This window comes from Pieris rapae, chromosome 15 (genome assembly GCF_905147795.1).
Source record: "Pieris rapae chromosome 15, ilPieRapa1.1, whole genome shotgun sequence".
Classification (NCBI taxonomy): domain Eukaryota; kingdom Metazoa; phylum Arthropoda; class Insecta; order Lepidoptera; family Pieridae; genus Pieris; species Pieris rapae.
The window spans coordinates 8,130,508-8,152,776 of NC_059523.1; the positions used below are offsets into that span (position 1 = coordinate 8,130,508).

The following is a 22,269-nucleotide window of genomic DNA, read 5'->3' on the forward strand; positions in this document are numbered from 1 at the left end:
ATTATAAATTCAAAACAATGATAACGTTAAGAAAACCATAATGAAGAGTCATAACATTCACCTGTATTAGACAAAATTGATTCATTAAATACATTAAAACTATCCTTTCAATACCACTTTAGCACTGTCGTCTGTAAAATTCATAAAAAACATACACACACAAAACACGTCTAACGCCGCGCAAATATACAAAAATATCGACGCAAGATAGCAATAAGTAGGCGTAATTTCTCTCTGAGCATCTTACAATATGATAATGAGTTAATTTGACACCAATACTACTTTAATGCATTGTTTTAGTTTGTGTAAGATTATCGACGAAAATGGACGTACACTGGCTTTACTATGCGTTTGTTTTTCACAAAGTTGTTTCGGTGAGAATAAATCACATTTAGCTTTGTTTTGTGAATAAATGACCACTTTGTTGAGTGTTTTTGTATAGCATGTGTAATTGCTTCGTCGTTTATCGTTTTTACGAGTCAACTCTACAGTTAAGTTGTGCGCTAAATTGGTTGTAAACTGTTTTGCTAGTGACTTTAATTTAGTGGTTGTTTTATCTTTAAGTACTGTATTCTAGATGGCATATTCTAATTTACTGAATGTAGAGATTAAGTTTGAGCGTTTTTTGTCATTTAGGTGAGGTCCTGAGTTTAAAATTTTGTTTTTTATATGGTATATATTTATATGTTACCGGAAATATGTAAAATAAATTATATAAAACATTTCCTATGAAATCTATACATTGTCTAAATAGCAATCGGAAAAAAGCTTCGGAATTATATATTTCCTAGTATTTGTATACAATACATAGATTTCTTACATTTCCGGTAACATAATATATACGTATTAGCATTTTGTGGGCTCATAAGATCTTCCTCTCTTCAGTAGGTAGCTTATGTATGAGTGTTGTGGTCAACAAGGACACCTATAGTGTACAATCTAGGTAAAACTTAGTACATTTTTAGTCAAACATAATTAAAATTATTAACACAAACTTTTTGTATTGACCTTTATATTCAGATGCAATCTATGCAAATGAATCAAAACTGGATTTGGACTTGATAATATGTCTGTTAAAAAATTAAACTATTCACAGTGTTTCAACTAAATCTAATCACCTTACATCAGGTGAGCCTCCTGCCCGTTTGCCCCCTGTTCTATAAAAAAAACTATCCCTAATTTATATAATAGTTATTAATTCGCTTGGCACATTGTAGTTATCCCCTTACAGTATTTTAGTCTTATAAGTTCTTAACTCTGTATGAGTTCAATCTCGCATTACCATGGTTTTGAATATCGGTAATTCGACGAATTTATTGAAAGGTTAAGTGTTTGGTTAGCAAAGTTTATTTGCAAGTAATTATGTGCTTAAACTAGTGTTTGGAAGTTGATAGACTCAGAGATAATGGAGTTTTATAGTCTATAAATAACAATTCTTGGTATTTTATTGTTCATTTCTCAAACCTATGGTAGAGGACAGTATTATAAAATTATTATACATTTTTTAAAATCATTATTAATTATTATCTATTTAGTAAATGCGAACTCATGTTTACACTCACTTATCGCAATGTCCATTTATTATGAATTGATTTTAAATGTAAACAAACTTTAGCGTGACGGAAAATCACGATTGTTATTATGTACTATCATTAAGAAGTTGGATTATATATTAATCTAATAGAGTAAAAAAAGTACCCAGTTTTTACGGTAAATATCACAGTCGTCACCTTGAAAAATACAGATTAAAAATAAAATACCTGTTTGATATTTAAAATATTATAATACCTTTGAAACATCATAAGGACGTAATCAAAGAACTGGCTTATATGGCATCTTTGAATTTTCATAAATTCTATTTTTAAATAATATTATTGTTTAGTAATCGGCTGCCTACTTATCCATTAAAGGTTATATATTAATACAGAACATATACAAATAAAGTCTATCGATGTTCGTAATGTACGTGTGGTAAATATATTACAATGTACATTTGTGTTAGAAATAAATGATTATAAACATTGCACCTTCTCAACCTTCATATCTCACTATAGCATTCATGCTATGATTTATGATTGCACATCACTTCCATATCTTCACCTTGTCTCTGGTTTAAAAGTATGCTACATTTATTTACCTCTCAATTAATTCAGAATAAATGGACTATATGATATACAGAATAATGGAATATGGAATAGATCGGAACCATAAATGATTAACCAAAAACGAACGATTTTCTACATATTTATCAAATTTTGCTGCAGGTATACTCAGGAGAAATTTTGCTGTATTCTTTAAATGATGGCAACAAAATACCAGCTGTAGCATTGGGAACCAGCTTAGGGCATTTGGCAGACGTAAGTATCAAAGATCACTTGAATAGCTAAGTTTTTTAGTACGATTCCCGGTGGAACCATAATTGTTGGAAAATATATATTTTGCGGTATTTATATTTACCTGCGGGACGCTCCAAAAAGGCAGTCATTGCAGCCCATAGACACCCATTTTTAGTGGGTGTGTTGCCGGCCTTTAAGGGGGGAGAACGCTCGAATTTTGAATAGTTGGATGTCGTATCTCTCAGGGAAGACCCTCGCCGGTAGTCGATTCCAAAGTCCGTTAGTACGCAAAAAAAATACCTTGTGAAACGGACTGTGGAAGATTTCCAGCCATCAAGGTGATGTTGGTGAAATTTAGAATGCATACGGCTCGCACGATGCTGAAACGAGTCAGGAGGGATATATAACCTACTAAACCTGTCAAATGTTTCATAAAAATATAAGAGCAAAGAATAACACAAAATATAATTCATATAATCCTTTAAATAATTACCAAGCAAAGCGACCTAACCAAAGAAACGGTATATCATTGTGTTTTGTCCTATACCGTTTGTTACGAGACCAAATACACAGAACAAGGACATAATATATGTAAAGTGTATAGTCGTTATTATATTCAGGGTACGAGAGTTCTTCCTGTGAATCACTCGTTGGCACAAGCCGTACAATGGGCTCTAGAGGATGGCTATAGACATATAGACACTGCGTCCCTGTACAAAGTTGAAGACGAGGTCGGCCTTGGCATACGAAATTATGTCAGAGATTCCCGCGTCGATAGACGAGACATATACGTGACTACTAAAGTGAGTAACAACTAGAAATTCTAGCGTCTACAATATATGTAAAGCATTTTATTCTAATCAGTTTTCTTTATTCTTATACAATAGAGGTTATGTTACGGACGAAATAAATGTTTATCTCAGACATAGGTTAAAAGGAATGGATTCATTGTTAAACACATTTCTAATGATTCCCAATATTTCTTGATTTGGTTTGAAGTGGCAATTTTGTATTTTTATACAATTTCAAAAATATTTTCATTTAAGTAATAAAACGATTTCTTTCGTGATCTCTTTTAAGAAATGCATAGAAACGTATTTATCTTGCGTGTCATTAAGAATATCAATATCTGTAATCTATGGGAAAGTACATTTTTTTTATATGTGGCCGCATCCGCACGCTTTGCACGTTTAGGAGATTTCATTTATGAAATAATCTTAAAACTAAAATATTTAAATAAAACAATTGTATTTCATTATGCGTGGTTGCATTCATGCATAATAAGGAGTTTTAATATAATTTTAGCTGTGGAATGATGCCCATGAGCGCGATGAGGTTAGACCCGCTTTAAAAAAATCTTTGGAAGAGCTGGGACTGGATTATGTGGATCTTTATTTAATGCACTATCCTATGGCCTATAAGGTAAGTCATGTACCTAATATATAAAATTCTTGGGTCACGATGTTTGTAATTAAACTCCTCCGAAATGTCTCGACCGATTTTCCTCTAATTTATTAGGTCTGCGAATCGGAGATCTATTTTTCATCCCCCTAAATATTGTTTTAGACAATTTTTTTCACTTTTATTTTTTAAGATGCAGCGTACAAAAATAGATACAACCCTTAGTTTTCAACCCCTCGCTACGTTTAAACCATTAGTATATTTGTAATTTAAAAAAAACATATGTGCAATTCACACATTTCAATTAATCATTTTTCACTCTCGAAATGTATAAATCTTTTCATTAAAAACTTTCATATATTTTAACGATAAATTTATCAATTAGACAAAAACGAAAGTTTGAAATTCGATTAAATGAAAAAGCGGCAGTAAAAAGAGGCTGTATAATGCCTCCTATCTCATTTTCTCCCACGTTAAATCTTATGAATATATGTTTCTGTCTCTCTTTACTGTCGCTTTTTCCGTTGCATCCGGTTTGAAATCACATCGATTCTAAAGAAGTTTCACTTCAAAAGGTATGACTAAAACCCTGAGGTTTATATAGAGAAAAATTCACAGAAAAACCTAAAAGTTTTAATTCCAAAAAACCGAACAAATCTGGGGTAGTATAACAAATTTTTTCATCTTGTTCATCTCAAATATAGACTAAATACATTAAGAAGAAACTGCTAGGGCATCTAGTGTGTTTACGTGGGTAACACTAAAAATGTTTAAAACTGGCCAGTTAGAAACATTGCTAATGAAAACTTTTTTAAATTTCAATTTTAGAACTCTTTGGTAACCTAAAGTAGTATCATTGCATTCATTTGTTATTTGTCTTTGAGAATTGGCGGCAAATCTAAAACTCTTGTTCACACATGATAATGAACGTAACGCGAGAAAATTACTTCGATAAACCTTAAAAGTATTTATACTTTCTACATTACGCCGTTTTTCATTCTGTAAACATTTTCAGTATTACCCAGGTATCGTTAAAATTATTTCACATTAACAAAATAAATTTGCAGGAAAATCGTAAATATTATTAATATTTAAAAAGATGAGAATTAACATTTTAACGGTGGATATGACAAAGTTGTATTATTATGATATCTTTTAAATTAAAGTTGCATTTATTCTATCAAATAAGTATGTATGTAGTATCATAGTCATATGTATATAAGCGATGTATTGGACCAAAACAAATTTTCTTACTGTATTAAAGAAATATTAATACTTTTATTGCAAAGACGAATAGAACGGAGGGAATACTTGAAACAAAATTCAACCGTAAATAAAGATTCACATAAATATTAATACAGATAAAATCCTACTTAAGCATCTTACTTCCCATTCATAATGCAAAAACAGATTGCACTATACAAACGTAGTGAAAGCATTTTTACATTTTCTAGAATCTAGTCTATTATTAATATGAAAAAATTCGCATTCGAGCGGAAGCGGCAGTGACAATGAAAAGAGTTTTTCAATGTCAGTCGTGTTTTACTTACCTACATATGAAATGTTACATCTCTTTGTTTTCCATACTTTTATTGAAATTAAATATTTTACGCCTGCATATTCATGTATCTTTTTTGTTGGACCAGGGCGTAAACGAGTAGACCGGTCACCTGACTTAAGTGACAACCGGCGCTCGTAGACACCTTCAATGCCAGCAACCTTGCAAGTGTTGCCAGAATTTAAAGAATTGGTTGCTTGGCGTGGTTTTTTTCTTAAATACCCTTGTTGTAAAGTCAAGTCAAGTCGAAAATAATTTATTCATATAGGTAACATAATGTACACTTATGAACGTCAAAAAAAGAAAAGAAATATAAAATGATTTACACATTTGACATTTACTGCCAGTTCTCAAATCAAGGGCGTAGAAAGGAAGAGAAGAACTGGCAATAAAGCCTTGGATATACCTGAAAAGGCAGCTGGTTACAAGCTCTTAAGCGAATGAAGTGTAAATTCTGATTAGAAAAATGATTGATATATGGCAGAACTATGAGCCTTATGTAATTTAAAGTGTGTTGTAAAAAAAATATATAATACAAGAACGGAAAGAGACGGTTGTTTCTATCATTATTGTAACTCAATAGGGCTTTTTAGTGTAATACTTACGACATATTTCTTGATAAAATTCTTCACACCATTAAGGCCCTATCCCAGCATGAATTGCTGTGTCAGTGTCTCAGGGTTGTGGTGAGGAATGGAGAGCGGGAGCGCGCCGGCCCGTAATAACAATTAGTTATGTAAAACATTAAATAAATGTGATTTTATAATTTTTTTCTGAAATGGATTGCTTGGCTTACAATAAAATATATCGTGTAAATTTCAAAATCATATTCTACAAAAATTTTCGGCATAAAATGAATTCAAAGTGTCAAAAATTGGCTTTTTTGATTTTTTCTATCGATCAAAAGTATATAAATCGTGTATCTTTCATAATGGATACTTAAAGTACTCAACTCCACCGTATATTTTTTTCCATTTGCCTTACTTTATGAAACGATGATAATAAAATGAAAAATATACTTTTTTTGGAGTTTGGAGACCAGATAGGTCCTTAATATAAATATTAATTTGGCAGAGACATGTCTTGTTACACAGTCTAGATTTGAACGCACCACCTCATGCTTTGTACGCATCACTTCTTAAAAATATAGCTAAAACATTTACTGTATAACTAAATTTATAGTAAACTATGGATACTATATTAATAAAAATTTAAAACCTCTAATAGGAATAGTTGCAATAAACAAACTTCAGAGAATCGGCAACTTCTGACCATTATCTATGCGGCAACTTCAGTGCAAACTTTAAAACATTTTTCAGACCACAATAATGATACTTGCATCATATGAAAAATTTATGAAGCACAACTGTGTATATTTCATGGCGACTACAAGAGTTCTCAACTAGATAAGGCACTCCGCAAAATTGAAATTGTGCGTAATAAATTTCTTAAATAGATGCACTAAATTTTACCAAGTTGTTCGTTTATTCTTTTAAAAGAGTTTTTAAATTTATACGGATTGCACTCAGATAGTGAACAATAATGTTATTATTTTTGTCATTATATATTATATTATATATTCAAGTAGTGAGTAGCGTTTTCTATACCACAGTCTTGAAAAACTATAAAAAAATGCTTAATAACACTTCTTCGTATTAATTTATTTATACTTAATCTAGTCAATCGTGTGTTATTACATTGAATGAAAGTAGATAAAATTTCTTTAGAGCGTATAAACGCGAATTTATTACATTTAATCAACGAGAGATAGAGCCTCAATTGCTGTAATCGAAACGTCGAGTTATGTATAGGCTGGAAAACAAATGAATAACCCCGCTATATGGCGGTGAATCAGTGAAACTAATTTCTTCAATTGACAACAATCTTTAGTGTCGTTATTGATTGTCATTGTTAATAGTCATCTGTCAATTATGCTGTCGTGTCGATTAAACCGATTTTTACCCTTAAAAACTGACGCCCTCCCCTCCCCACCCTCAGATCGCCCGTAAATTATTGTTCCTTTCATTTTTATAGTATTCTCTTTTTTTCCAATAGATTTCGCATAGCATTTTTAAAGGCTTCTACCCTTGTCTAAAATATTCCGAAAATTATACAAAGCTAGGTTAGAAAAGTTATTTATAAAACACCGGAATATTGGTCGGAAAGTAAGTCTGACGGAATGGATTCTATAAATAGAATTGAAGTGTTGATTTTCAAGACTATATTAATTAGGGTTGCTATAAATCAGACAATATTTACTCAATTTTGTAGATATATTTATGTTTAACAATATCTTTATTTGTTTTAATTATGTCCTAAGTACCTTAATAATCTTTACACATTTAAGTTTAAAAATTATCGTTTTAATAATAACAAATGAGCAGTGTTGGCCTAGTGACTCCAGCGTGCGACTCTCACACCTGAGGTCGTAGATTCGATCCCCGGTCTTGCACCATTGGACTTTCTGTGTGCGCAATTAACATTTGCTCGAACGGTGAACAACAACAACGAAGAAAACATCGTGAACCGACATGTCTTAGACCCAATAGTATACTAAGTGTGTCAGGCATGGAGGCACTGGAGACTGATCACCTACTTGGCTATAGGTTGTCATGTGTAAGTTGGCGTGTGGCAGAAAAAGGTACTAATTTTGACAGTTGTGTTGACAGTTCTAACAGCTTGGTAGCCTCACGTGTGTCGGTGCTAATAATTTGTGTTTTAAAGTGTAAAAATCATTACGAAACATGCCAAAAGTAGTGCGGAGTGCAGCTAGAGAAATTATTCTAGCTGTAAAACGTTTTTGTGAAGAGGAGAAACGTAACAATGGGCCGATTATTCCATTTCAACAAGTGAATGCTCGAACAGCGGCTTTGACAGGTAAAGTATTGCCAGTTAAAAGTGATATTTATATCCCCAAATTTAGGGAAAAATAATAATTGCTTTTGAAAGTAAATGTGATTGATGGATAACTTAAAATATTTTTTGTTTTATTTAAGGTGTTTCTGAAAGAACCGTGAACCGTATAGTTTCAGAGGGAAAAATCATGGAAAGTAATTTTACAGCGAGAACTGAAGTCCCTAATCAAGCAGCTCAAGGACCTTCCACATCCACAGCTTGTGATGACAATTCCACACCAGAGAACACTACTTCCGAGGCTAAGACGATAAAACTAGTCACTCCAGGTAAAAGTAGAAAAAGAAAATTAACTGTTTCTGATTTGGATGACTTTGATCTTTGTGTTATTAGACGCAAAATCCAATCTTATTATTTAAATAGTTCCGTCCCTACTCTCAGAAAATTACATTGTGATCTAAAGGCAGACATCAATTTCAAGGGTAGTATAGAATCTCTCAGAAAAATACTACACAAGTTGGGATTTAGTTATAAAAAGAATAAATCCAAAAGGATGGTTCTCATGGAGCGATATGATGTTGTTGCCTGGCGATCAAGATTTTTACGAGAAATAGACAATAATAGAAGGAGTGACAATCCGAGGCCAATCGTTTATTTGGACGAGACTTATTTACACCCTGGCTATAAAGTTAAAAAATGTTGGCAGTCTGAGGAAACTGAAGGTGTCCTTACAGAAGTCTCAGAAGGTCAGAGATGGATCATAGTGAATGCCGGAAGTGAGAAAGGTTTTATCCCCAATAGTCTTTTGTGTTTCAAATCTAAGACCAAAAGTGGAGATTATCACGACGAGATGAATGGAGATAACTTCAGTAAATGGCTACAAGAAAAGCTTATCCCAAACTTAGAGCCCAATTCATTAATAGTGATGGACAATGCGTCATATCACTGTATTAAAATAAATAAACGCGTGACAATGAACAGTAAGAAACAAGAGATGCAAGATTTCATAAAAAAAAACAATCTTTCATACTTGGAAACCATGAAAAAAGCAGAATTGTATGAAATTATAAAAACAATCAATCAGGAGAATGTCTACTTAATTGATGAAATATTAAAGAAACATGGTCATAAGGCTGTAAGACTTCCGCCTTATCATTGTGACTTTAATGCAATAGAATTCATTTGGAGTTCGTTCAAAAGAATATTTGCAGACACAAATGTTACTGGCCTCTCTGAAAACATGGAACAGAGAATCCATAGTGCATTTTCCAAAATAACTGCTGAAGAATGGCAGAAACACTGTAATCACGTTATAAATGTTGAAAATAATTATCGTATGACAGACAACCGCCTTGAAACAGTAATGGAACCATTTTTAATTGATTTGAATAGCAGCGACTCAGATTCTTCTGACATAGATGACTCTGAAGAATTCATGGAAGGAATAATGCCTCTAACAGACCATAATTACCATAAAAAATAATTTTTTGTTATTAAGTTTTTTATTTACCTTTAATGTAATATCTAAGAATATCCATCAATCCAAACTAAACAAAAAAAGTGGCAACACAGAGGGTTGTAGGAGGCGCCGCCACTGGAACGCCAACTTATACTTGACAGTCTATATTACATTTAAATATGACACAGATACAGAAATCTGAAGCCAAGACCTAAAGAGGTTGTAGTGCTACTGATTTATTTTATTTAATAATAAGAAATATTGGATCTAGTCGATAAAGTCTATCTACGTTTGTTTAATTTATAATGAAATCATTTATATGGCCTATATCTATAAAAAAATATAAGCATTTTTGCTCAGACTCATATAATCCCGTTTTCAGTACTAATTTATTAACAGTATCTAATTATTAAAAAATGTGTTTTAATCTATATACTTTAAGCTATTCTGTAGTATTTTTTTCATAACTGTAGTTATTATATTTCAATAGATATAATGGTCGTTGTTGGGATAGTCCTTGTAGTCTGTACAACGACTATCACTGGTGACGTGAAAACAGTCGTGCAGCCCTACGTTAGAGTGGCTATGACTGTCAAACCAAGACCATAAAATAAAAGTTAGACTTACTTTAGCTCTTCTTCGCAGAAAGACGGTAATATTAGTCAAACGGACTACGTGGAAACTTGGAAGGGTTTAGAAAACGTGAAGGAAGCTAATCTTACCAAATCTATTGGCGTGTCAAATTTCAACTTATCGCAAATGCAACGACTCTGGGAACGCAGTAGAATCAAGCCAGCCGTTTTGCAAATAGAGGTATGAATTCTTATTAATTTCTTAGCTAACACGTTTTTATTCATTAGCATTAGAAACTCCACATAGATGAATATATGAATGTAGTTGTTAGTTTTGATTCGTCTGCAAAACTTTTTCTTTTACCAATATAATATATATCTGTCTATATTATTGAATAGTTTAATAAATCTGGACCGGACGTAAAAAATCATCTTTCGAAGGGCTTTTGATCGATTTTAATACAGAAGTTGTTTTAATTAAAAAGTTTCTTGACCTATAATTTCGGTGTCATTATCTGATAACTTTTTATATGCAGGTAGATGATTAGCCTTCTGTTTCGTGTTTATTATGATTTAGAAATAGGTTTTTGTAAAATCAGGTTATTATCGTTTACAGGTAAACCCTACAATAACCCAAAATGAGTTAGTGAATTGGTGCAATGATCGTGGGGTCGTGGTGATGGCTTACAGCCCATTTGGCGCCATATTGGGGCGAAAGAAAGATGCCCCACCACCACGTGCGGATGATCCGATATTGATGAAAATTGCAGAGAAATATAATAAAACGGTCCCTCAGGTTTTACTCAGATATTTGGTGAGATTTTCTTTCATAAACCCAAGATTATTCTTCTTCTTTTTTTATCATACCCTAAGCAAGTGGAATGGGTAAAGATGGTATGTGGTCTTATGATGCATGATCTATTTTTTATTTAATGTTCATTTAAATTGTAGGTACTTACGTATTAACATCACCGCGGCAAACATTTAATGGTTAGCGTGGACAACCTAAACCAACAACCTAAACTAATAATTTATTTATTTAAATAAAATCTTTTTGATTAATTTTAATATTTATCGTTCATCACTAATGCATTCTATTTATTCTTTTCCATGCGCCAAAGAAGTATAACTTCTAACGCGTGGACATAAGTATACACACACTTTTTTTTTATATGAAACATAATATTTTCCTCATTTTTGTGACGGAAAAGTGCCAGTAGACGCTAGTTTAAAAAATTAACGAACTGGAAAACTTCTCTTTATATTTTTCTTTATCTATACGAAGCAAAGTGTTCTCTCGTATATAATTTAATTTTCATGTAAAATTAATTTTTAATACACTGTATTCTTGAATATGGTAAAAATCTAATATCCCACTTCCGAATTTTTAGCTCGAATCAACCTGCTTTAAATCCAATCCCAGATTCTTGCCGGGAATAAAAATAAAACTTTTAAAATTACTATGTTTTACAATTTAGAAAATTTTATTGTTACTTTACTAGATAAAGCTTTTATTATTTATTTAATATTAGCTGTACTAATTTCGCACGGGTGTAAATTTTTATACAAGGACAAAGAAGATACCACTTCCATTTATCTTTAGAACTAAAGCCGTAACAGGAAGCAACATGAACAACAAAGAGCTCCGCAAAAGAGCTCAATAAAAGAAATATGTTATTGAATTTAATGAAAAACTTATTCACGCAATACGTTTAAAATAATAGTACTATTGTGGTACCTTATCATATAAGAAATTAATTCTAATTATATATTTAATTAATAAACGATTCAGTTTATGGGAATTCGATCTACAAAAGATTAAAACTGTGCTAAATCATTTAACAGTTATTTTTTTCAGTTGGACCGAAAGCTGGTTGCTATTCCACGGTCGACGAACAAAGATCGTATCAAGCAAAACATCGACCTAATGGATTTTTCACTCACTTCTGAAGAAGTTGAGGAGCTGTCAAGTTTTAACAGTAATTACAGACTCCGGACACCAGCTAAGTGGTATCCGCACCCACATTTCCCATTCGAGAGAAAGAACCTTACTTCAATTGAAATAGAACACATAATCGCGAACAGTAAAGATGACTGAGATAAAAGAAATCTTTGATTTCCACATTCGAATTACAATATTGCGGTAAAAAAGTTTTGATTGGTGATAATTGAACCCGGATTTTCCATTAAGCAGTCTTATATTTTACGAGCACAAATATTACAAAGTTTGCCTTTGTTGGCGTACTTTTGAAATTTTCTGTTTAATGAATTTGTTTTATGTGACGTTTATTTTAATAAGATTTCTGTATAATATTGTGATTAATTTTCTCTAAATTTAGTCATGTGGTTTTACTTTAAAATTTCTTACTTTTCCGTGCAAGGCCAAGGTTTAAATGGAATATCTCTAGGACTTGAGAATGCATCAATGTTAAATTTAAGCGACCAAATTAAACTCGCAATACGTTCCGATATAATTAATAAAAAATAAATTAAGTTAGAAAAAATCGTAATAATTTGGTTAATAATTACGTACCTAATATAACGAAGTATTCAGGAAAGAATATAATGTAATCTTTTAATGTGGGCTGTAAATTATCCTCAGCTAATCAATTTATAATTACGAATTTAATAACTTTCCCAAGTACTTTTTGTCTCTTTCTGTCAAATTGTGTTAACAGTGTGATGAAAAGAAAAACAAACTCTACAAGGAGCAGTTGTTGGCTTCAGCGTGCGACTCTCATACCTGAGATCGTAGGTTCGATCCCCGGCTGTGCACCAATTCAATTCTTTCTATGTGCGCATTTAACATTTGCTCGAACGGTTAAGACAGAAACCGACATGTCTGAGACCCAAAAAGTCGACGACGTGTGTCAGGCACTGGAGGCTGATCTCCTACTTCCCTATTAGATTTAAAAATGATCATGAAACAGATTCAGAAATCTGAAGCCAAGACCTAAAGAGGTTGTAGTGCTACTGATTTATTTTATTTTATTTACTTTAGTTAAAGGTTGGTTTTAATATTATCCAGCTCTAAAACTGACAAAACTAATCATTATTATAAGAATTTTTAAATTACTTTTAGTTTTTCTCTTCTTTTCTAACGTCTGCGTTTGAACAATATTCAATTATTGGAAAATTAATTAAGTTACAAGCTACCTTTCAAGCAATAAGAAATAATTATTTATTAAATTCCTCATTTTGTATGTGGAAAATATGAACAACAGATGTATGCAATTTATGTTATATATGTAAGGAATAGCGACTTTTATTATTATTATTATTATTTTAAATAATATTTTAGCTATGGTTGTCGAAGCTGTTGACTGATGAATTAATTAATTAGTGAGCCTCGAGGCATGAGCATCACTGCGGAAAGAATATAACAGAAGGATGCTCACACACACAGAAGAAGAAGAAGGTTGACCAATAAAACGCCAATGTATTCGGCTGTATTCTGCTGTATTTTCAAAAATGAACTACTCTTTGTAATAGATTTTTCAAGACTTAAAGATACTGCGACCAACCACAGTTAACCAACGTGATGTGATAGTTTTTAAGTATATTATATCTCCACCTATATACTAAATATACTTCTCACAAGTGTCGCTTCTCTATCATTTTATACAGTATATATATCTATTGTACAATATAATATTTAACTAAGGGGGCATTTAGTATTATCTTTTATTAACATAGCTTTTACATATTCAAAAAAACCCTTTTTACCGGATTGAAGCTGTGTATTATAAACCTTATAATTATGTAATACATATTATTAAATTTTTCCAAAATCGAATCATTTTTAGCAGTCAGCGCCCTAAACGCATACACATTCAATGAGGTTTTATATAACACAAAAAGTTTAGACAAAAAATACAACGTAAAACGAAATACACATTACTAATGTTTTAGTTTAATATAAAAGCTACGTCTCTTCGAATTAATAGCAAATGAAATCGCTCCTTTGAAGTAGCAGAGTAGGACATAATATAGAATGATTAAATACTTACCTTAAAGGAGCTGACTTAGTCTTTTTAATCTTCTTACTCTATGTACAAACTAATTGAATTCCTTTAACCGAGCTTATAAAGAGTGCCGCTTTCTTTAAAGCTTTGAAACTCGTCGCTTAATTGTTAGAAGAAGGTACCGCGTGTTTATTTTAATATTCAACCAAGCCCATGGCCTAATAGCCAAGTGCTTTGTTTGTTAACCTGGCAGTTCGAGTCTCATAGAAATAATGTTTAAATTTCGAACATATAACATTAACATTTCATAAATGGATGTGATGGAACTCTACTACGCCTAAATGTGCGAAATTCTTCTCATTTTGGCCGTGTGGTCACCGCAGTCACTGCAACAGTACTAGCTTTTAATAATCCTAGCCTCATGTAAACAAAACTAGCGGCTCCAAGCCAGGATAGTACCAGCTTGCTATCCTACCTTAAAAAACCAATACTACATCTTCACTATAATGTACTTAAGCGTTCCCAACTCATGGGATAAACTTTTGATAATATGTAACCTCATTGTTTTAAAAACAATCTCATCTCTGTGATTATTAAATAATAAAACAATACAATCCAAGTAATAAGTGTAAGTGTCCCACACTAGAGGCGAACAATATTTCCCTCGACCGTAGAGGTTCACATTCCAAATTACTTTATAATGCCCTGAGCTATCGTTTCATTTCTTCACTGCGAAGCACTAAAAATACAATTCTTTTAAAGTAACATAAGCTCTTCTGAGAAACCGCAATATGATTCTAGTCTTCCGAAGCGGGATTCGTCTCGGAATATTAATGAAAGCAAAATCATTCGGATATTAGTATTCGGAAGGGAATCGATCGCATTTTTATTCGTTGCGAATAAATCGAAGCTGAATTCTTAATGTGTATTAATTAGGAGGATGCCTTTACGGATTGAATGTCTTAATGTTGGCTGTGGGGCGTGTATCAATAGACTTTCTGATTACTTGATGTAATTGGCTAATTTGTTGTCTCCGCTGATGTTCTTCTTTTATCGATATTTACGTGAATCTAATAAATATGTATTTGTTTGCGACTGTTAAAATTTATTACCTTACACCCTATGCATGGCCAAACTCAGACTAAAAACCACAATAAAATACAATTATTTCATTAAAAGTTATCTGACGCTTATATATATTTAATGACAATCGATGATAAAAATATATATTGTTAGAGGCATTTTGCGTGCTGACTACATCATCTGATATCAAGTTTTATGGTCAGTTTGCTTATATTGTATGCTCACACGTGAATACTTTTATATTCGGGTACTTGGACTCGACAGATCATGAAATATCATCTTCTATTGATTTGTTTACTTAATTACATACGTAAGTGAAGATTCCTGTTCTTAATGTGACATTCAAATCTTAGTGCTAGACTCCCATATGTCGAAGAAAATCATCAGATGAGCTTCCTGTGCCTGAGGCAAGTCTGGACTTTTTTGGTCTTAGGCTAGCCGGTTTCTTCACGATGTTTTCCGTTCATAATTTGTTGATAAAATCAAAAGAAACAATTTATTAAACAAATTTTTTTTTTCTTTTTTTACTTATAACTTTTAGAATTTTGGATTTCTGATAAAAACACAAAGAAATAATTGTAGGCAAAGCAATTTTCTACAAAATGTGTCCTGAATTTTTTATTGTTTGATGGATAGTTCAGGAGACATAGCCGTAAAAACGTATTATCACCCCTTTTTCCAAGATGGCGACCAGGGGACAAGGGCGCCAACCCCACAAACATGAGTTTAAGCTTGTATCGTATCGTACCTACATGCCCCATAAATAAAATTGCGTCCTCTAACTAAGTTTGGCCCTCAAATTGTAACTTTTTGTGAAGTATGTATATACTGGTGAAGTATGTATATACTGGCATAAAAGAAGTTGCCATGGCAACAAACCTATTATAAGAAAAATGTAGTAAAGTTGTCATGTTGATTTAAAATATGTCTTACAGAAAAGTATTGTATTTCCCTATAATTAATAAAAACTTTATAAAACTGATCTATCTTTCGAGTCGACCTGTTTAAAAACTTTACATGGTAGCAGAGCGTGGTTTCGATCCACGGACCTCTGGGTTATGGGCCCAGCACGCTTCCACTGCGCAGTGGAAGCGTGCTGGGCCCATAACCCAGAGGTCCGTGGTTCATAAAGAAAAAAAAAAGAAAAAGCGAAACACAAAATGTCGATCGCAAGAATAGATCCTCTTACAAAAGAAAACTATGATACATGGGTAATACAGGCTGAAGCAGTCTTAGTAAGAAACAAATTATGGAAATACATTGAAACTCCTTTGAGTAAAGATCCAAGTGCAGCAGAAACAGAAGGTGACAGACAAGCTAGATCGGAACTAATTCTTATGATATCTCCCTCTGAGCTTAACCAAATTAAAAAATGCCTATCTGCAAAAGCCGTTTGGAGTACACTAAAAGACATTTATGCAAGCAAAGGACCTGCCCGTAAAGCCTTTTTACTGAAACAACTAATTCTAACTAAATTAGATGGTCATGAAATACAAAGTCATTTAAACAAATTCATGGATATAGTTAACAAACTGGCAGACATGGACATAATTATCAACGAAGACCTTTTAACAATATTAATGCTATACAGCCTCTCCAAAGAATACGAGAACTTCAGAGTCGCTATTGAATCACGAAATGTTCTTCCTAAGCCTGAAGAGCTGAAAATTAAAATACTCGAAGAATATGAAGCTCGTCATAATCACAATATAACCAATGACGTCGAACCTGAATCCTCTTTTCAAGAAGAAGCTTTATATGCATCGTGTAAAGTTTGTAAACGAAGAGGTAATATCTTTAAACACAAACACCATAAAATTTGTTCAAACTGCTGGAAGGAAAATAAAGGTAAACAGGCTAAGAAATTTGATTCTTTCCATAAAAATAATTACATAATGCAGTGTTTTTTTACAAATAATAAGAAACTTAAAAACAACATATGGGTTTTAGACAGTGGTTGCACGTCTCATATGACTTATCAACGAGACTTATTTAAAACATTAGATAGTACATCCAGAAAACTTAACTTTGCGACGGACGAATACACTGCAGAGATTAAAGGAAAAGGAATAGTTTCCTTTATAACAAAAAACGGCAACAGTAAGGTAATAACACGCTTACAAGATACTTTATACGTACCGAACCTTTGTACTAATTTACTGTCCGTAAGTAAGATGACAGATGCTGGTTGCTCAGTGCTATTTACTAAAAATAAAGCTATTGTAACTAACCCTAAAAAGAAAATAAATATAACTGCATATAAACAAAAAGACGGTCTTTACTATGTGTATCCAGATCAACATGAAAGGAACTGTTTAGTCAATGATGATGAGGTTACAAGTTCTCTTCCGAAGAAAATAACAACTTCATCAAGTATTAATGACTGGCATAGAAAATTGGGTCACATGAACGTAAATGATCTGAAATATGCACGTAGACATGAAAACTTAATTGGCTTAAATTTTGATGCATCGGAAGATTTGAATGACTGTGAAGTATGCATACAAGCAAAACTGCACCGTGAACCTGTTCCTCGTAATAAAACAACTCAAAGAACGACAGAATGTTTACAAATCATTCACAGCGATGTGTGTGGTCCTATTCAAACGCCCACCATAAGCGGAAATAAATACTTTGTTACTTTTATAGATGACTATAGTCGATACTGTAGAATTTATCTAATGAAAAATAAGAGCGAAGTACTTGAAAAATTTAAAGAGTTCAAAGAGTTAGCGGAAACACACACAGGTAACAAAATTAAGTTTTTACAATCTGATAACGGGACTGAATACATTAATAAGCAGTTTGACACCTACTTAAAACAGTGTGGCATTCAAAGACGTCTTACCGCACCTTATACTCCACACCAAAACGGAGTTGCTGAACGTAAAAACCGTACCCTATTAGAAAAAGCTAGAGCATTGATGATAGATGCAAATGTACCATTGAAACTTTGGGGCGAGGCAGTGGCTACATCAAATTATTTGGCAAATAGAAACATAAATAATGCCATTGAAAATCAAACACCATTTGAACGATGGGTTGGTAGAAAGCCCTGTGTAAATCATCTATACATATTTGGTAGTAAGACTTTTGTTTTGAAAAAGGGATATAATTTTTTTTTTTTTTTTTTTTTTTTTTTTTTTTATTGTTTCTCAAATTTTTAACATCAATTAAATGAGTATGAGACAACCCCCGTAAGTAGTCAAGAGACACTTGTGTTGGGGTTGGCTCGCTACTTCCCTTAACTAAACAAACTTTAACTAAATCTAAATCTAAATTAACTTAATCTATGAATGTGTGAATGTGTGTGTGTATGTGTGCATGTGTGTGCTGTGTGTGAGCGAGTGTGCACGCTGTCAAGTTCATAATACGGCCCGTCTCAAACTAGCGAATTCGCACCAAAATGTGCTCAGTTTCCTCGTATGTTAGAGTTCTCAGCCACCCTGCTACAACCTTTTTACAATCATACAAAACTCTATGATGAAGTCGGAGTTTAGAGTTCAATTGGTTGTAAATATATGCAGACTGACTCACGTACTGACGGCTGGCAAAATTTGAATGGACCATTACGGAGCGGGCCACATTACCACTCCGTCTTCTATCCTGGCTAGCAGAATTAAAAGGAACACATTTATGCAGATATAAGGTGACATTTAAAAGATATAATTGCCTTACCGATAACAATCCACTTGATCTGTACAAGTTAACTGTGGGATATCGATATGGTTTAAAATACATCACTTTTATTAGAGATTATAATGGTCACAAATTTGCACCTAAAGCAATTCCAGGGATGTTTGTGGGATACTCTGAAACGTCAAAAGCTTTCAGAATCTACGTTCCTTCGAAAAATCATATCATTACTTCAAAAGATATACGAGTAATGAAATGCATGTACTACGAACAAAGCAAGTACGAACTTTCACCACTTTATAATGAAATTGAGTCTACAGCAAAACCTAAACAATTGTCATCACAACAAACACTACAAAAGAAAATTACTATGACGCTTGATGACAATAATAAATATGACAATAATGTTGATACACAAAATGATAACAATAATGACAATGTAGAAACCGCATCCGTTCAAATAAGGTCCCTAAGAAGTAGATCAAATATCACAGCTCCTAGGCGATACGATGATTTTATCTTAGCCGCAGCAGAAGAAATTGAAAATATTCACAAACCTAAAGAACTCAATTGGGTTTAAAGAATTTATTTACATAAATTCTTTAAAAAAAACTAAAGAGGGTGTGAAGTATGTATATACTGGTGAAGTATGTATATACTGGCATAAAAGAAGTTGCCATGGCAACAAACCTATTATAAGAAAAATGTAGTAAAGTTGTCATGTTGATTTAAAATATGTCTTACAGAAAAGTATTGTATTTCCCTATAATTAATAAAAACTTTATAAAACTGATCTATCTTTCGAGTCGACCTGTTTAAAAACTTTACACTTTTCAATGGACTAATAAATCTTATTAAAAATCGTTTAATTTAACAGGATTGATCGCCCCAACGCTTATGTTTTGCTTGCCGGAAGCTATTGAAAATTTACATAAAAAAATGATAAATTTGCAATAAAAGATCTAAAGATTTGTTTTAATCTAATTAATATTGTACTCTATTGTTTTCTAGTGTAATATGTAGTGTTGAGCCGAACTAATGTGTTGCCGGCGCGTGGCTGCCGTATTAATGTCGGAGCTCAGGGGTAGTGTGGCCTCATATAAATGATACACCTACTTGTAGCTTGTAATCTTCTGTACTAAGCTGTTGTATAAATTATACGTCGTATATATTCGCTATTCACTTGTTTTATCAATTATACAGTGTTGTTTTCTATCGGGGCTTAATGTTATACGCATAAATGCGTTATGTATTTTGTTAATGGCAAATGAGTATCTGCGGTTTTCTATATCAATCACGGGTTAATTTTTTCACTTCGAAGAAGACGGTTAACACAACTAAAAGTAAGTACTAAGTTAAAAAAATTGGTTGCCTGTAAAGTCGGTATACGGGCGAAAGTTTTACGTGACAACGACTTTGAGTGGTAAAATAATTTTAATGTTTTTATGTCTGTCTCTCTCGCTCTTAGGCGGGCTAACCATGCCCGAGTGGAAGGGACGCGTGCCTCTCACTCGCTCTCATTGTGAGCGCATAACGTGAGCGGAGCGTAACGCAGTTTCTTGAAGTGTCACCTGGCAAACCAATTTATAAGACGTTGTCACGTCAAAAAAAGAATAACTTTATTTCTCATAAGAATTATAAACAAAATTCGCTTACTGAGAAACAATATACTTAAACTAAGATTAATAATTATGAACGCACAGATGTAGGTACGTATATGAAATTACAAAACAAAACAGCAACAAAAATGTAGGTAGACATAGTAGACTGGATCGGTCAACCAAGCAAAAACATAGATGTTCGGATTGGATATTTTAGTAGATTTTTAATATTTTAAGAAGATTTAAAGAGTGTAAATTTTTTTAAGGTTACGTTTGGGTTTTGTCAACCTAAACCATATAAACACTTATTTTACACATAATGTATCGTCTGTCCGCTGTCATCACTGAAAATTAACAATAGTTAGTTTTGTAAAGTTACTTTTAATGTGTAAAACAATAAGGGTACTAAGGGCATCAAAACATATGAATCTAATGAATGTTTATCCTTTCAGAAACACTGCCGGGAGTTATAATAGTTTTTCTTCATTGTGATTGGTTTATGCGACTGTTAGAAACTTCTTTGACGTAAAATAAACGATATTTTACAGTATTTGCACAACTAGATGTTTGACATACTTAACAAAAGTCGTTTTCGTCGAAACAAGTACTTTTCACTGAAGTCTTCCGAGCCATCAACTCAGGGACCTTTAAGAAACGGACGGACCAATTTTTGAAAGGCCGCCAACGCACTCGCGAGTGCGAATATTTGTACAACTAGATATTTTACATACTTTACCAACGTCCTTATTATCTAAAGTTAGAAACACTTTTTTACTGAATTATTTCCAAACCAATTCAACTCAGAGTCCTTAAATAAACGAGCGTACCAATTCTTAAAAGACCGGCAGCGCACTTTCGACCACTCTAGTATTGAGACTGCCCATGGGCGTTCGTATCACTTAACGCCGCGTTTGACCCGTTCAATAAAAAATGAATAATAGTTACTAGATATACTATAATCAATTTCTTTCGTTGTAAATAAAATACAAGCCCACCTGAGAAGAACGATATATTTCTGATATTATCTTCTCCTCCCATGTTACCGACATATACCCATATGACATATATACCCAGTCTCAAATAGTATATAATAATCAAGCTTAGCTATTTTCCATTATTTTATCTTTATTACGAGAGACACACCGTACGGGTTACGGAATACGTTGGATAATCCACAGCTTGAGCTAATGAAATAGAAAATGTTTTGCTGAAATTTTGTTTTGTTTTTAGTGCAATAAAAACTGTATATTCTTATCAATCAATATTGTTGTTTGTACACTGGTTAAGCGTAGTTTTTGCCGGTTAAAGATTGACACTTGTTAGCATAATTAAGGACAAAGATGGCGACGCATACACAAAACCGATGTAGATTAAATATGTAATACTGATTCGTTTTGTGCTCGTAAGTTGAGTTGCAAGATGTTCCATATTCAAATTTACGAATATACGTTGCTCATACATTTTTAATTACGTCTTTAATTCGCCACAGATATAACTTGGCAATACGCAATCAATACGCAATATCTTTAAACGTATACTGTTGATACACAAGTGTACGAATAGTTCTGGAATTCTCTTTATTTCCCCCCTCATTGTGCTCGTCAAGAACCTACTCAAAATTCAGGATGCCCTTTGTTGTTCCGTCTTCTATTCAAGATTCACGAGGCACTAGACAACATCTAGTTAGGTACAATCTATCCGCAGACGTAAATATTTGTCTATTTTAGTACGGTTCAGTTGGAAGTAGCAAAGAAACGTTAAGGTTTTATAAAGGAAAATATGGGTATTAAATAGGTTTTGTATAT

General features: G+C 32.8%; 1 protein-coding gene and 1 long non-coding RNA gene across 4 annotated transcripts; both read left to right on the forward strand.

Annotated features, from left to right (window-relative positions):
* The first annotated feature begins 263 nt into the window (after window positions 1-263).
* Window positions 264-12,517, forward strand: LOC110996620 (aldo-keto reductase AKR2E4). 3 transcript variants are annotated; one of them, XM_022264381.2, is made up of 7 exons: window positions 264-374; window positions 2,265-2,357; window positions 2,957-3,139; window positions 3,642-3,758; window positions 10,253-10,420; window positions 10,796-10,993; window positions 12,038-12,517. In XM_022264381.2, the coding sequence occupies exons 1-7, from the start codon at window positions 324-326 to the stop codon at window positions 12,275-12,277; spliced, it is 1,050 nt and encodes a 349-aa protein (XP_022120073.2). In that variant the 5' UTR covers window positions 264-323; the 3' UTR covers window positions 12,278-12,517. The 3 variants fall into 3 exon arrangements, with proteins under 3 accessions (XP_022120073.2, XP_022120074.2, XP_045487421.1); XM_022264382.2 differs by having other exon boundaries at window positions 12,025-12,272; XM_045631465.1 differs by lacking the exon at window positions 10,796-10,993.
* On the forward strand, window positions 8,112-8,540 carry LOC123689818. The gene is made up of 2 exons (XR_006750697.1): window positions 8,112-8,172; window positions 8,292-8,540. It is a non-coding gene; the product is annotated as an uncharacterized LOC123689818 (long non-coding RNA).
* Window positions 12,518-22,269: the final 9,752 nt, after the last annotated feature.

Excerpts from the sequence above, each read along its gene's own strand:
- LOC110996620 (XM_022264381.2), top strand. The coding sequence starts at position 324 with ATGGACGTACACTGGCTTTACTATGCGTTTGTTTTTCACAAAGTTGTT. Across the intron at positions 3,140-3,641 it reads ACATATACGTGACTACTAAA|CTGTGGAATGATGCCCATGA; the intron begins GTGAGTAACAAC and ends ATATAATTTTAG. Across the intron at positions 3,759-10,252 it reads ACTATCCTATGGCCTATAAG|AAAGACGGTAATATTAGTCA; the intron begins GTAAGTCATGTA and ends TCTTCTTCGCAG.